General features: G+C 37.0%; 1 protein-coding gene across 5 annotated transcripts in view; it reads left to right on the top strand.

Moving 5' to 3' along the window:
- Positions 1–16,672, top strand: part of LOC106875447 (SCO-spondin) — a 58,939-nt gene that overhangs the window by 15,992 nt on the left and 26,275 nt on the right. For 2 of the 5 annotated variants that reach the window (XM_089340076.1, XM_089340075.1), the window contains exons 7-13: positions 607–948; positions 1,765–1,914; positions 4,363–4,551; positions 8,744–8,917; positions 13,387–13,560; positions 14,923–15,096; positions 15,719–15,892. In XM_089340076.1, the coding sequence (XP_089196202.1) occupies positions 607–948; positions 1,765–1,914; positions 4,363–4,551; positions 8,744–8,917; positions 13,387–13,560; positions 14,923–15,096; positions 15,719–15,892 (1,377 nt within the window). Of the gene's footprint in view, positions 1–606; positions 949–1,764; positions 1,915–4,362; positions 4,552–7,178; positions 7,332–7,814; positions 7,921–8,743; positions 8,918–13,386; positions 13,561–14,922; positions 15,097–15,718; positions 15,893–16,672 lie in introns of those variants that run through there. The other 3 variants (XM_089340077.1, XM_089340078.1, XM_089340079.1) reach the window with 3 other exon arrangements.

The following is a 16,672-nucleotide window of genomic DNA, read 5'->3' as shown; positions in this document are numbered from 1 at the left end:
AATACTGGTGTCAAGCAAATTTGCACCCATACAGGTGGCACATAAAAGCACCCTGATGTCATGCAAATGGCATCTGTGCCAGTGGCACATAAAAACATCCATTACACTCTCAGAGTGGTTGGCATCTGGAAGGGCATCCAGTTGTAGAAAACCAAGCCAAATCAGACTGGAGTCTAGTGCAGCCTTCCAGCATGACAGCCCAGTCAAACCGTCCAACCCATGCCAGCATGGACAACAGACGTTTGATGATGATGATTATGATGATATATACATACATACATATGTACATATCATGCGTGGTAAGAATCTTGCTTCCTGACCACATGGTTCCAGGTTCAGCCCCACTTCACGGTACTTTGAGCAAGTACTTCACGATACTTTGAATTAACAAATAAACAGTTGTTTATTCATTAATTCAGGAACAATTAATTCACTTGGTCAAACAACTGAATTCTTGTTGTCAAGCACGGAAGATCCAATGTCATGTGCTATGGTGTTTGTGTGTTTGTGTGTTTGTGTCTATTTGTAGTTGAAATTTTGCAAGTATTACTGTTTCAGTGACTTAACTCCACATTTTCTTTTATTTGATTTTCTTTTTTTTCTTAGTGAAAAGAATAACAGCAAAAGTGATCACGATAACAACAAAACAAACAAAAGCAACAAATCCGATAACAACAACAGCAGCAAAACCGACCACAACAACAACAACAGCAAACCCAACAATAAAAATAAAAATAAAAAGTTTACCCACAAGACCACCACCAAAAACAACTACAAAAGCAACAACAGTGTTTTCATTTGGAAAATGGAAGGCATGGCATGACTGGTCAGCATGTTCAGTCTCATGCGGTTATGGTATCCAGCGAAGGGAGCGTGTTTGTTTAAATTCACACTGCATTGGTTTTTCTACAGAAACTGTGCAATGCATGGAACGACACTGTGATTCAGGTAAGGTCACACTTGGATAATACAAATAATTAAAGAGTGGGGAAGTAATAACGAAGTCAGGTATGGATGGCCGGTGGATGTGGGGCTACCGAGGAAGATTCTGTATAGTTCTGTACAGTTATGCAGCATTAATACTACTATCATACATCAGATATATACTGCTGCTAAGGGGGGAAGACATGGCTGTGCTGTGTGGTGGAGAGAAGTTTGTTTCCCAGCCACATGGTCTTTGGTTCAATCCTCCTTTGTGGCACCTAGGGCAAGTGTCTTCTACTATAGCACTGGGCCAACCAAAGCCTTGTGAATGGATTTGGTAGGTGGAAACTGATAGAAACTTGTCATGTATGTATATATATATATATATATATATATATATATATATATATATATATATATATACATACATATATATATACATATATATATATGTATATATGTATGTATATTGATCCTCACGGAGGCAATGTGACCGATACTGATGTCCTGTAACTAGCTCCTGTGCTTGTGGCACATAAAAAGCACCTTTCAAGCATTGGGCCTCACAGAGGCAATGACAAATGACTGAAGCCTTTGGCAATATGATGTGCTTCAGAAGAGGACCCATCGAGCCAAGTGAAATCGTAGTCGTGGCAGATGTTGGTATATATATATATATGCATACACAAATAAGGAAAATGAGAGGGTGTGTCTACATACACATTTGTAGACAATTGCATACATAAATTTATGCATATCTATGATTTTATGTTGCTGTAAACCAACATCGAATTAATACAATTTAATAATGGTCATCTGTTCACAATTTTCTTCTTTTAGAGTGGACTCCGTGGAATGAATGGTCAGTTTGCTCAGTGACATGTGGTAATGGTCATCGCAGCAGAAATCGCGTCTGTTTGCTGAATAGCTCTTCGTGTATTGGTGTTGTCAAAGAGGTCGGACCCTGTGTCCTGTCTCTCTGTGTCCATGGTAAGCATGTATTTGAAATGATTTTCTTGAAAAAGGTTTTTATTTTGAAAAACACCTGTTCCCTCTAATGGTTACAGCTGTTTTGTTTCCACATAATACAAAACAAGGTTAGAAATTCAGAATTGAAATTAAGGACCGAAAGTATACAATCATGAATACAAGGCACCGAAATGAGATTCTGCCCAAGAGTCTCAGTATTAATATTACCTAATAGGGTTCATGGTTCGGAGATCAGGGAGTCTCTCCAGGTCGAGCCACTACTTCTCTTTTGCCAAACTGCTAAGTTGCTGGAATATTTTTCTATGTCAAACTATTTGTTTATCTGTCTATCAACCTATCTGTGTGTGTGTGTGTATGTGTGTGTGTGTGTGTGTATGTGTGTGTGTGTGTGTGTACATGCATGTATCTGCATATGTGTGTGTGTGTGTGTCTCTCTCTGTCTCACTCTCTCTCTCTCTGGCTGTGTATCTATCTATCTATCTATCTATCTATCTATCTATCTATCTATCTATCTATCTATCTATCTATCTATTTGTCTGCCTATCTGTGTCTCTGTGTGTGTGTGTGTGTGTGTGTGTGTATTAATGTTTCGCTTAGGCATAGTGATACTAATATCACAGTCTTAAAACCCAGTATACATATGCTCAGAATGAAGCATTAGTTGAGTACAGAGCACAATTATGAAATTAAATAAATCAGAAAAGAACAGGAAATTATACAATGAACTTCATTAGTTCACACCTGTTTTTGCTATAAGATGTCGTTCAGCCAGAGTTTCTAAAAATTAAGTGCACTACTTCATTTTAAAAGCTCTAAGGAAGCTATAAGGTGATGCACAAGCACTCAGCTCTGGGTGCATTGCATCTTATAGCAGAGACAGCTGTAAGCTAATGAAGCTCATTGCATAATTTTCTGTTCTTTCGTCATTTATATACACATATATGTTTGTATGTGTGTGTATATATGTATCTTTTGTCTTTTACTTGTTTCAATCATTGGACTGCAGCCATGCTGGGGCACTGCTTAAGAAGGTTTTAATCAAACAAATTGACTTCTTTTATCAATCATTTTTGTCGAACTGCTAGGTTACAGGGATGTAAACAAACCAATGTCTGTTGCCACATAATGGAGAAACACACACGCATAAATGCATACACATATACATACATATAAGCATACATATATAATCAACAGGCTTCCGCACAGTTTCCATCTGCCAAATTTACTCACAAGACATCAATATAAATCCTCATCATCCTCATCATTATTTAATGTCCATTGACTGTGGGTTGGACATCCTGGCATGGGTTGGACTGTAAGGAAAGAAACATGGCCACTCCAGTTAGAAAAGAGAGAAGATGATGATGATGATGATGAAGTATCAGGCTGTACCATCAAGTTGAAAGGAGGTGATATTATCTTGGCAATTGTGACATTAAGGGCTTAACTCTTTAGAATTCAGGTTATTTTGTCAAATGTGATGCTTGTTTATTCACATTGTTTTGAATTAATCATGCATTATCTCATAGCTTCGACATTTCAATGATGGGATTGTTCGTTTTTAGAGTAACATTGTAGGGTAGGTTTGAGAGGTCAGATATGTCTGGTTTAACCATGTAGCATTCGTGTTGCTCTGTCAAATGTGAAGTTTGTTTATTCACATTGTTTTGAATTAATCATGCATTATCTCATAGCTTCGACATTTCAATGATTGGATTGTTCGTTTTTAGAGTAACATTGTAGGGTAGGTTTGAGAGGTCAGATATGTCTGGTTTAACCATGTAGCATTCGTGTTGCTCTGTCAAATGTGAAGTTTGTTTATTCACATTGTTTTGAATTAATCATGCATTATCTCATAGCTTCGACATTTCAATGATTGGATTGTTCGTTTTTAGAGTAACATTGTAGGGTAGGTTTGAGAGGTCAGATATGTCTGGTTTAACCATGTAGCATTCGTGTTGCTCTGTCAAATGTGAAGTTTGTTTATTCACATTGATTTGAATTAATCATGCATTATCTCATAGCTTTGAGAGTTCAATAATGTGATTGTATATTTTTACAATGACATTATCGGGCTGGTGTGAAAGGCCAAATCTGGCCAGTTTGAACATAAAGCAAGTAGAAAATTTTGGACCAGATATCATCATCATCATCATCGTTTAACGTCCGCTTTCCATGCTAGCATGGGTTGGACGATTTGACTGAGGACTGGTGCAACCAGATGGCTACACCAGGCTCCATGGCCAGTTTAAATGTTAAAGGGTTAAAAATAGTTTTACCCGTGTGTGTGTGTGTGTGTGTGTGTGTGTGTGTGTGTGTTAAATGCCTAAATCTCTGGAGAGCCTTTACAGAATGTCTTTTACATCAGTTCAATCTAATTTCAGGTTGATCAACTTATCAGCAAGCTCTCTTGATTTGGTAATCTGTCATTTTATTTATCAATAACAGAGCAACATCCCATAGCTGCAGCCGGATTTGCCAATGGACAGTGGAGCTCGTGGACTGAATGGTCAGATTGCTCAGTGAAATGTGGCACTGGCCACAGAACTAGATATCGTACCTGCAGTAAAAGTATATCCGTTTGTGTTGGTCATAACACTGATGTTGAAACTTGTGCCATGGAGAGCTGTTTTGTAGGTAAGGATCATATTTATAACTTTTGCTAATAAGTAAAGTTATACCATGTATTTACACTTTTGCTTACAAATCTTCATTGAGTGGAGGCCTGAACACAAAACATATTCAAATGCATCATCATCATCATCATCATCATTGCTTAGTGTCTGCCTTCCATGCCTGTCATTTATGTGTGTGTGTCATTGTATCTGTGTTTGTCCCCCACCATCGTTTGACAACCGGTGTTGGTGTGTTTACATCCCAGTAACTTAGCAGTTTGACAAAAGGGACCAACAGAATAAATAGCAGGCTTAACAAAAGATTAAGTTCTGATGCCAATTCATTCGACTAAAAATCCTTCGGGGCAGTGCCCCAGCATGGCCACAGTCTAATGACTTAAACAAGTGAAAGATATTAGATAAAAAGATGACCCCCCACCCCACCGACCACCAAGCCATACATCTCCACTTATTACACTGAAGCAGCCATAAACTGTGGAAATCCGATGGTTAAGTAGAAGTTTTATTTGTGAATGAAAGCAAATGGCTTGGAGTCTAAATGAAGCTGTGAGCAATAAAATTGCAGCCATGATTATTTGAAGTGGTATGTAGAATGAGAATGTTTGTACCTATGTATGTACATGTGTTTGTATCACATGCACGTGTGTGTGTGTGTGTGTCTGTGTGTCACATTATGTGTGTTTTTGTGGGAGAGAAAAGAGACAATGTGATTTTCTGTTTTCTTTTCATTTCCATTTCTTTTACGAATTTTACTTCCATTACTAACGACGCACAAATATAGAATTCATGGAAACCAAATTTTTTTTGGCATATTTTTCTCATTTATGCTTTAATTTTAATTTCTTCTATCATATAGTGGCCCCCATTTTTAACTCATACATACAGAAGGTAGTAGATAATATATATAAGGAAGATTTGGCTGCTATTTCTAGCAAGTCTTGTTACTACACATATGTTACTACAAAACAATTACAAAGAATGTGGAGACTGGTACATTTTCAAATTTTTCATTAATTTAATAGTTAATTATACAGTATAATTAGTTAGTTAACTAACTAACTATGCTGTATAATTTACTGTTAAATTAAAGAAAAATTTGAAAATGTAGGCGCAGGAGTGGCTGTGTGGTAAGTAGCTTGCTTGCCAACCACATGGTTCCGGGTTCAGTCCCACTGCGTGGCATCTTGGGCAAGTGTCTTCTACTATAGCCTCAGGCCGACCAAAGCCTTGTGAGTGGATTTGGTAGACGGAAACTGAAAGAAGCCCGTCGTATATATGTATATATATATATATATATATATGTGTGTGTGTTTGTGTGTCTGTGTTTGTCCCCCTAGCATTGCTTGACAACCAATGCTGGTATGCTTATGTCCCCGTCAGTTAGCGGTTCGGCAAAAAGAGACCAATAGAATAAATACTAGGCATACAAAGAATAAGTCCCGGGGTCGATTTGCTCGACTAAAGGTGGTGCTCCAGCATGGCCACAGTCAAATGACTGAAACAAGTAAGAGTAAAGAGAGTACCAGTCTCTGTATTGTTTGTAACTGTTTTGGATTTACACACCTGAACATATTTATAATCCAGTGGAAATATTCATAATCCAGTAATCCTAATCCATCAGAAGTATTACAGTGGGATTACTCACCCTTTAGTGATCCTTGATGCTTCATATTACTTGATGTCGTTAGCTGGAACCTGGACAGTTATTTCGGTACCCACCTACATAATTTATCCCTATATACTCATTGTATATATAACTGGCACGCCATTGCTTATGGTGGAGGCGCAATGGCCCAGTGGTTAGGGCAGCGGTCTCGCGATCATAGGATCGCGGTTTCGATTCCCAGACCGGGCGTTGTGAGTGTTTATTGAGTGAAAACACCTAAAGCTCCACGAGGCTCCGGCAGGTGATGGTGGCCGAACCCTGCTGTACTCTTCCACCACAACTTTCTCTCACTCTTACTTCCTGTTTCTGTTGTGCCTGTATTTCAAAGGGCCAGCCTTGTCACACTGTGTCACGCTGAATATCCCCGAGAACTACGTTAAGGGTACACATGTCTGTGGAGTGCTCAGCCACTTGCACGTTAATTTCACGAGCAGGCTGTTCCGTTGATTGGATCAACAAGAACCCTCGACGTCGTAAGCGACGGAGTGCCAACAACATTGCTTATGATGACGAGGGTTCCAGTTGATCCGATCAACAGAATAGCCAGCTTGTGAAGTTAGCATCCAAGTGGCTGAGCACTCCACAGACATACATACCCTTAACATAGTTCTCAGGTTAGATTCAGAATGTGACAAGGCTGGCCCCTTTGAATTACAGGTACTACTCATTTTTGCCAGCTGAGTGGACTGGAGTGCCCTAAAATGAAGTGTCTTGTTCAAGGAAACAACATGCTGCCGGGAATTGAACTCACGACCTTACGATCATGAGCCAAATACCCTATCCACTAAGCCACATACCTTCACCATTTGCATATATATGTATGTATATATATGTGTGTGTGTGTATATATATGTGTATATATATATATATATATATATATATATATATATAGATAGATAGATAGATAGATAGATAGATACATATAGATATTCTTTTATTCTTTATTCTTTTACTTGTTTCAGTCATTTGATTGCGGCAACACTGGAGCACCACCTTTAGTCGAATAAATCGACCCCAGGACTTCTTTATAAGCCTAGTACTTATTCTATCGGCAACTTTTTGCTGAACCGCTAAGTTGTCAAGCGATGATGTGGGAACAAACACAGACACAAATAACAAATACATACATACATACATACATACATACATATATATATATATATATATATATATATATATATATATATATATATATATATGTATGTATATATATATATACACGACGGGCTTCTTTCAGTTTCCGTCTGCGAAATCCACTCACAAGGCTTTGGTTGGCCCAAGGTTATACTCAAAGACACTTGCCCAAGGTGCCACGCAGTGAGACTGAACCGAGAACCATGTGGTTGGGAAGCAAGCTTCTTAACACACAACACCTCCTGCACCTATATAGCAACTCCAGACTAAAGCATTAAAGATATATATATTGCAACAAACTCTTTGTCCAATTGTGTTTTTAAACCATCTCCATTACCACCATCACCACCCCTCCACCTCCCTATTTTTCTTTGTTTCTCTCTCTGTCTCTCTCTTTATCTATGTCTCTGTCTCTCGATGTGTATTTCTCATTCTCTATCTCTCTCTCTATTCCACTATTCCAGAGAGAGAGAGAGAGAGAGATGGACAGACAGACAGAGACAGAGACAGAAAGATTAAAGAGAAACCGACGGATGAAGAAAAAGCAGAATTTTGACATCACAAAAAAACGTATTTTCCAGTCTTTCTTTCTTTCTTCCTTTCTTCTGATTCTACCATTCTTTTCCCAACTTTTGGCATTTCTTATTTTCACCAATACTAATAATCCGTTCCTGATTTATGTCTTTAAACTCCTTTCTCGGCAGGAGTGTGGGGAGCATGGGAGATTTGTCATCCGTGCACACAAACACAGAATGTGCTTGTACATCATCATCATCATCATCATTCCCCATTACCTGCAACACCACTACCGCCATATTCTCTATCACCACCATCGCTAACTTCACCACTATCATTGTCTTCATCATCATCATTGTCGTTGTCATTTAACACCTGTATTCAGTCCATGCTGACATGGGTTGGTCGGCTTGACAAGATCCAACAGGTCAAAGAACTGTGCCAGGTTCTATTGTCTGCTTTGGCATGGTTTCTGCAGCTGGAAGCCACTTTACTGAGTGTCCTGGGTGATTTTCTGTACTGCCAGTACTTGGGAGGTCATTAAGTTTCCGTTCATTGGACAGCTTTGTTAAGAATGGGAGAGAAATGACGATGCAATCAAAACTAATATAAATTTAAAAAAACATGGATCTGTTTCATTGGTCGTTTCAAATAACAGTGTTAGGTATGCAATGAACAAAATAAACAAAACAAATGAATTCAATATATATATATATATATATATATATATATATATATATATATATATATATAATATATATATATATAATATATATATATATAATATATATATATATAATATATATATATATATATATATATATATATATATATATATATATATATATATATATATATGAATACATATATATTTTAGCATTGACCCTCAAAACTAATGGCCATTGGACATCATGGAGTGATTGGTCACGCTGCTCGAAAGCATGCAACAAAGGCCACCGAAGAAGATTTCGCAGCTGCTCGCCTAAAGGTGCTGAATGCAAGGGATTTAATATTAGTACGAAAGACTGCTTCATTAGACGTTGTCACAAAGGTAAAGAAAGCACTTGAAAATATTTCTTTGAATGTTTGTTTTATCAGAGATTCTTGTTGTTTCGTTTTTTTTTTTTCTTTTTTCTTTTACAAAAGGCAAAATCCTTGAAGTAACCTCTTACACTTTGTGACCTTTTGTGATTTTATTGTTTCATCTTTTGCAGCCTTCACTGCTGCATTAATTCACTGAAAATCCCTATAATGTAGTGTTTTATGAATAGATTTATGTGTATAAGTGCAGGTGTGGCTGCATGGTAAGGAGGTTGCTTCCCAACCACACAGTTCTGAGTTCAGTCCCACTGCAAGGTACCTTGGGCAAATGTCTTCTACTATAGCCATGGGTTAACCAAAGCCTTCATCATCATGCATGGCAGTGTGGTAAGAAGTTTACTTCTCAGCCACGTGGTGCTGAGTTCAGTCCCACTGTAAGGCACCTTGGGAAAGTGTCGTCCATTATAGCCTCAGGCCAATGTTAGTGGGTTTGATAGGCAGAAACTGAAAGAAGCCGTTTGTTTATGTATGTGTGTTTGTGTGTGTGTGTGTGTGCGTGTGTGTGTGTGTGTGTGTGTGTCTGTGTCACATTCGCCCTGCTCCCCCACTCTTTAATAACTGGTGTTGGTATGTTTGCATCCCTGCAACTTAATGGCAAGGATTACCAATGATTTTCTATTTCTTATTCTACTATATATATATATATATATATGTGTGTGTGTGTGTGTGTGTGTGTGTGTGTGTGTGTGTGTGTGTGTGTATTGGTTACTCTTAGTTTTGCCATATGCTTCACTGAGAAGAGCTAATATGATTTAATCATGTTGGTTGCTGTGAGCAGTTGTTGGCTTTAGAGCACTGATCCATACTAAGCTGTATTATCTAGATTGTTAAAAAAAACTCTGTGGTTGAAAAGTTTGGTTCTTAAATCACATGGCATTGAGTTCATTGCCATTGTGCAGCATTTTAATAAAATGTCATCTATGGTAACGCTAGCTGATTAAAGCCTTGTGAGTGGACTTTAGAAACCAAAAACTGAAAGAACTCTCTCTCTCTCCTTGTGTGTGTGTGTATTTCTCAAAAATCAGTCAGCTAGAAGCGGTGATGATGATGTTATTATTAACCTTGTTGACAAATCACCCACTAGTCTTGCACCTTCAAAGACATATGGAATAAGATATCCCTTATTTGAAAATTTGGAAATAGTTAGCAACAGGATGAGCATCATCATCATCATCATCATCGTTTAACGTCCGCTTTCCATGCTAGCATGGGTTGGACGATTTGACTGAGGACTGGCAAATCAGATGGCTGCACCAGGCTCCAATCTGATCTAGCAGAGTATCTACAGCTGGATGCCCTTCCTAACGCCAACCACTCCGAGATTGGTTATGTGTGATTCAGGGTAATTTAGCTGCTGTTTTTAGCACATCTCATGACCACCTGATACCTCTCTCGTTTCTTTGTTGCTGATGTGTATTGATGTTTTTCAATATTTTTCTCCCTTCAAACACATTTAATGGAATGATGATGCACCCAAGGGTGGTCCATTGCTGGGATTTAAGCAAAAAATCTGCATTTTAAACTCTGTTTTAAAAATTAAAATTGGAAAGAGAGTGGAACTTTTAGGATATATGGGATGGGAGGAGAGGTTTGAAAAATAAAAAAATTTTTTTTTTTTCATTATAATATGAATTCCTGTATGAAGAAAACACATTTTCACAAACATTTTCTGAAAATTCCATAAAATATAAGAAGTTATGTGGGTTTATATAGGGTGCTTAAACCAGAATTCTGCCTTTTTATATTAAAAAAATGATTTCCATGGCTACAAAATAGAAAGCATTATTTCAACACAGAGCAATGCATGAAATGCCAAAATGCTTTCTTGTATGCACATTACTGTATGAGAAATTCATCGGATAAAAAATTGTTCATCATGAAGTTTTACTGTAGCTTGATCAATTTCTGTTCAAACATCATCCCCTGCCAGGAACAGCTGTTTATGATTAGAGTAGATCAAATGAAAAGCAACAATTGACTTGGTTTATTAAATATGAAATGCAATGATTTAATATTGATATATATGTATATGATTTTCTTATATGAATAGGTGTATAAATTCAGTTCTATATTCAAGAGATGAGGAATTATATGTACACACAATAAGACAAATATATATATATATATATATATATATATATATATATATATAATCTGGTGTTTCGGGTATATGGCGTAGTGGTTAAGAGCACGGACTACTAATCCCAAGATTCCAAGTTCGATTCCAGGCAGTGACCTGAATAATAATAATAATGATAATAATAATAATAATAATAATAATAATATCGAAAAATACCTTAGGAATGAGAGCCCAAGTTTAAAATTTCCCCAAGACTCCTGATGAAAGCTGGAGGGTATATCAGCCGAAGCGTTGTATTAACAACAAACAAGATGAGGACAAATATCCATCAAATATAAATAATGTAAATAATGTGTACATATAAATTTACTTATACACATTCCATTTATAATTGTAAAGTAAACATGAATATATAGTAGAGGAATATATGGTACAGATATGCTAAAGCTAGAAATTCTTATATATCATAGTAATCCATTATAATCACCAAGCTACCAATATATAAACATTAGCTAGATTAATGAGCAAACTAATGATTCAGAAATGCAATAACTTAGATAATCAAATTTTCCTTAATGTTCATTTAATGTTCATTAAATAGCTCTCTGTAGATGTTCTGGATTGATGGGTCTTTACAACTAATTCATGTGGTAACCTGATCCAAGCAAAAGCATTGGCAGACAACCAGAGCACACGGCACCGGCTCACTCACCGACAGAGTGACAAGAGTTATTATAATATGATATTAGATATTGTTGTATATACTTCAAGAGTTAATCAAACTTAATAAATGTGTGTGTGTGTGTGTGTGTGTGTGTGTGTGTGTATGAACGTGTGGTATATATATATATATATATATATATATATACACACTGGAGTAAGCACATAAATGTGCAACAGGGTGGTAAAAAGAGTACTCAAATACCAGAGGTAGAGTAATATATATATATATATATACAGATATCTATCTTTCTGGTCTGATCAATAAGTATCCGGACTGTTGCCATAGTAACAAAACTAAAGCATGTAGATTGACCTTGAACTCTGTTGTGCATGCACATTAACTTTTAACGTTCTCTCTCACTTCCGCCTTTTACGATAGTGCTTGGAAGGAAGGCTTTTAGCTTGTGATCATTGCATAGGCCATGACAGAGAAGGTTGAGCAGAGAATCTGCATCAAATTTTGGCAAAAGCTTGGCAATATCTGCTCAGAGCCCTACGCAAAGTTTCCATTCTCGACACAGTCAAGATCTCATGCAACTGAAACCCAAGTGTTATTTTGGTGAGCTGAAAGCACTTTTAGCACAAACTTGGCAGACATGCGTCTCATACCCAAATCTTCAGTGATAATGGAGTGAACTGAGCCATATCTAATCTGCACATCTGCTGATAACTCACGGATGGTGATTCAATGATTCCCCTCACAGCTGCATGCACATCTGCAATGTTTTTCTCAGTTCTACTGGTTGTGGGTCACCCAGAGCATTCGTCAATATCGACATTGTCTTGACCATCTTGGAAACATCTGAACCGAACCACTCATACACTTGTGTGCGGCTCATACACTCCACTCCATACACTTTCTGTAACTTTGCATAGGCCTCTGAGCCGATATCGCCATGACAGCTTTCTTTGTAATGGTCAATGCGACGATCACACGCTACACTGCTTCCTTCCAAGCACAGCTGTAAACAGCAGAAGTGAGCTAGAGTGTTGAATCTTAATACACATACACAACAGAGTTCAAGACCAATGTTTGCTAAGCAGCTGCAATCTGCATGCTTTAGCTTCGTTACTATGGCAACAATCCGGATACTTATTGATCAGACCCCATCTATATGTATATATATGTACGCATGTACGTGTATATAGTGTGTATATATATATATATATAGAGAGAGAGAGAGACAGAGGGAGATAGATAAATAGATAGATAGATAGATAGATTGATTAAAGGTGCATGGCTCAGTCGTTAGAGCATCAGGTTAACAATCATGAGGTTGTAAGATCAAGTCCCAGAACAGGTTGTGTGTTGTGTTCTTGAGCAAGACACTTTATTTCATGTTTGGATTGACTATATATATATATATATATATACATAATGTACATATCATGTATAACACATACATATCATCTATGACATATATTGATAGACAGATAGATAGTTTATATGCTATATATTATATATATTATGTATAAATATATGTTATAAATATATTATGCATGTACATATATACATATATTATGTATATATCATATATATAAATATATACTGTATGTAGTATATATATTACATATCTACATATATATACATCTATATATATACACACATATTTTAGTATTGCCTATCAAAACCTCTGGCAGCTGGATGTCATGGAGTGAATGGTCACACTGCTCAACTTCATGCAGCATAGGCGTTCGAAAGAGATTTCACAGATGCTTACCAAAGGGCAGGGAATGCCATGGAAAGACAACTGACGTAAAAGATTGCATTGAAAGGCATTGCATCACAGGTAACAATAACAATTTATTTCTCCTTCAATTCTTCTTCTTCTTCTTCTTCTTCTTCAACTTTATTGTAACTCCCCCCCCCCTCTGTACTGGGCTTCATAGTCTTTTGTGGTTTGGTTTCTACGGTTGGATGCCCTTCCTTACAGCAGCCACTTTACAAAAATTAATGGCTGCTTTTTACATGACACCAGCACCGGTGCTTTCTATGTGGCACCAGCAACTGTATCAATTCTGCAATACACCATATATTTCAGTCCTTTGTCATCATCTCCTCCACATGGCTCAGCATTTTGAGATCAGCCTTTAGTACTTCGTTCCTTGTTCTCCTGGGTCTCCTTCTTCCATGAGCACCATCCACTTTCAGCGATGTCAACTTGCATCCACATTACACGACCAAACCAGCTCAGTCTTCTCTCTTGCAGACCACAACTAATTCCTCTTATGTCCAAATTTTCCCTCAGGACACTAGTGCTCTGTCACACATGTACACTGACATTGCACATCCAGCAGGACATACGAGCATCAGTCCCCCTAGCCTTCGCTTGTCCTCTGTATTTAGAACCCACATCTCATTACCTCTTCCTTATTCCTTAATTTCAAATTTACACTTCTAATCTTATCAAATATTATGAAGAAATGATTATCTCCCTTATATTAACTGACTACCAGTGGTCACCATATATATATATATATACATATATATTTTTTCATTTCATTTCAAAGTTTCAGCTTAGAGCTGCGGCCATGCTGATGCACCATTATATATATATATATATATATATATATATATATATATATATGTATATATTACGGAGATGTACTTGCACAGCAAGTGACTTGATCTGAGATCGTGTTCTGGAACAAAAATAATTGCAGCGTGGAAGGTGTTTATAAGCCATTTAACCCTTTAGTGTTCACATTATTCTGCCATAATTAATGCTTTTTTATCCACATTGTTTTGAAGTAATCATGCATTATCTTGTAGCTATGAGATTTTGATGAGGTAGCTGTTAATTTTTAAAATGTTATTGTAGGGTTGGTGTGAAAGACTAGATCTGGTCAGTTTGAACATAGAATAGGCAGAATACTTTTGGCCGGATATGGCCGGTTTAAATGCTAAAGGGTTAAAATAACACACAAAAACCGTCAGATTCACTTCAACATTTAAAGTGAATCTAACGGTTTTTGTGTGTTATTTTAAATGGCTTATAAACACCTTCCATGCTACAATTGTTTATATACATACATACATACATCACTAAAGTGACTGAGAACACAGCCTCAGTCACATATATATATTTCTGCCTTTCGGTTGTAAAATTGCGAGCCAGCCACCCTTATATATATGTATGTGTATGTTTTAGCATTACCCAACAAGACCCATAGCAGTTGGACATCATGGAGTGAATGGTCTCATTGCTCAACTACATGTGACTCAGGCCGCCGAGAGAGATTTCGCAGTTGTTTACCAAAGGGCAGTAAATGCCAGGGAGGTGAGAATGAAGAGGAAGAATGCATGCATGAACGTTGTCACACAGGTAAGGAAAGCATTTAAAAATATTTATTGTACATCTGCAAAGTTCTTGTAAAAATAGAAATTGTTGTAACAGTCACAGTTTATTATATATATATTTTTTTTTTTGGTCTGTTTAAATTCTCGTCTATTCTTGGTCTCACCTGAAATAAATTCCTTTTAGTCCACATTACACAGTAAGGAACACGGGGTCATGACCATTTGATGCCAGAAGATGCAGTCTTGGGTTACGCCTTTGACTTCAGATCAAAGGAGACCGATTGCTTTTCTTCAGGTGGCCAGTTTAACACTTGTCCTGCAATGCTATTTGGAGATCCAGCCCCATTTCCTTTTCAGAATTTCTTCAATGATAGAAGTTTGGTTCATTCTATCCCACAGATTTCTGTTTGACATTTCGTCTGGCCTCCGTGTAACATGAAATTGAAAAATATACCAAATTTTCCAATCTTTGTTTTATTATATCTATATATATATATATATATATATATATATATATATATATATATATATATATATCATTATCAGTTATTTATATGTATGTATATATGTATGTATGTATGTACATACGTATGTAAACCAAGAAGAATAACAGGAAAACAGCATACATGTATATCTGTATATTTTAGAATTGCAGAACAAAGCCAACAGCAGCTGGACATCATGGAGCGAATGGTCACATTGTTCATCAACATGTGACTCAGGCCAACGAAAGAGATTTCGCAGCTGCTTACCAAAGGGTAGTGAATGCGAGGGAAACATTACTGAAGACGAAGAATGCATGCACATATCTTGTCAAGCAGGTAAGGAGAACACTTGAGAATATTCACTTGTACATTTGCAAAGTTCACATAAGCAAATGATATTGTAGTAGTCACAGATTTTTGATCTGTTTTAAATTCTCATCTATTCTTAGCTACCTTTGAAATGAATTTCTTTTTGTAGTCTTATTTCTGGTTTACCGTGATGTTTTTGAACATCGAATAAAGTTTCATGCCTCTAAGGTTTTTCTATGAGATGAGATATTTACTCTTACTCAAGAATGTATTTCATCTCGTTACCCTTAAGGGCTAATATCCAATCATCTGATACATCTTAGTTTAGATGTAATTGGTTTTGTTTCTGCTTTGGTCCAATCAAAACTGCATATGCTCCATCCACCACCGCCACCCCATCCTTGCCACACACAACTCATATTGTATCTTACCTTTTATCTTTTACTTGTTTCAGTCACTGGACTGTGGCCATACTGGGGCACTGCCTCAAAGAATTTTTAGCCAAATGAATAATCCGTAGTGCTTCTTTTATTTTTAAGCCTGGTACTTACGCTGTCAGTCTCTTTTGCTGAACCGCTACATTATGGGGATGTAAACACACCAACACCAATTGCCAAGCAATGGTAAGGGGACAAAGACATGCACACACACACACACACATGCATACATATACATGACAGGCTTCTTTCAGTTTCCGTCTACTAAATCCACTCACAAGGCTTAGTGTCCTTGAGCAAGAGACTTTACCTCAGCTGGTGAAATGAATTCTACCTGTAATTCAAAGGGCCAGCTTTGTCACACTGAATC

The sequence above is a fragment of the Octopus bimaculoides genome, chromosome 23, assembly GCF_046866305.1.
Source record: "Octopus bimaculoides isolate indiv1 chromosome 23, ASM4686630v1, whole genome shotgun sequence".
Lineage (NCBI taxonomy): Eukaryota > Metazoa > Mollusca > Cephalopoda > Octopoda > Octopodidae > Octopus > Octopus bimaculoides.
This window is presented reverse-complemented; position numbering and strand designations above follow the sequence as displayed.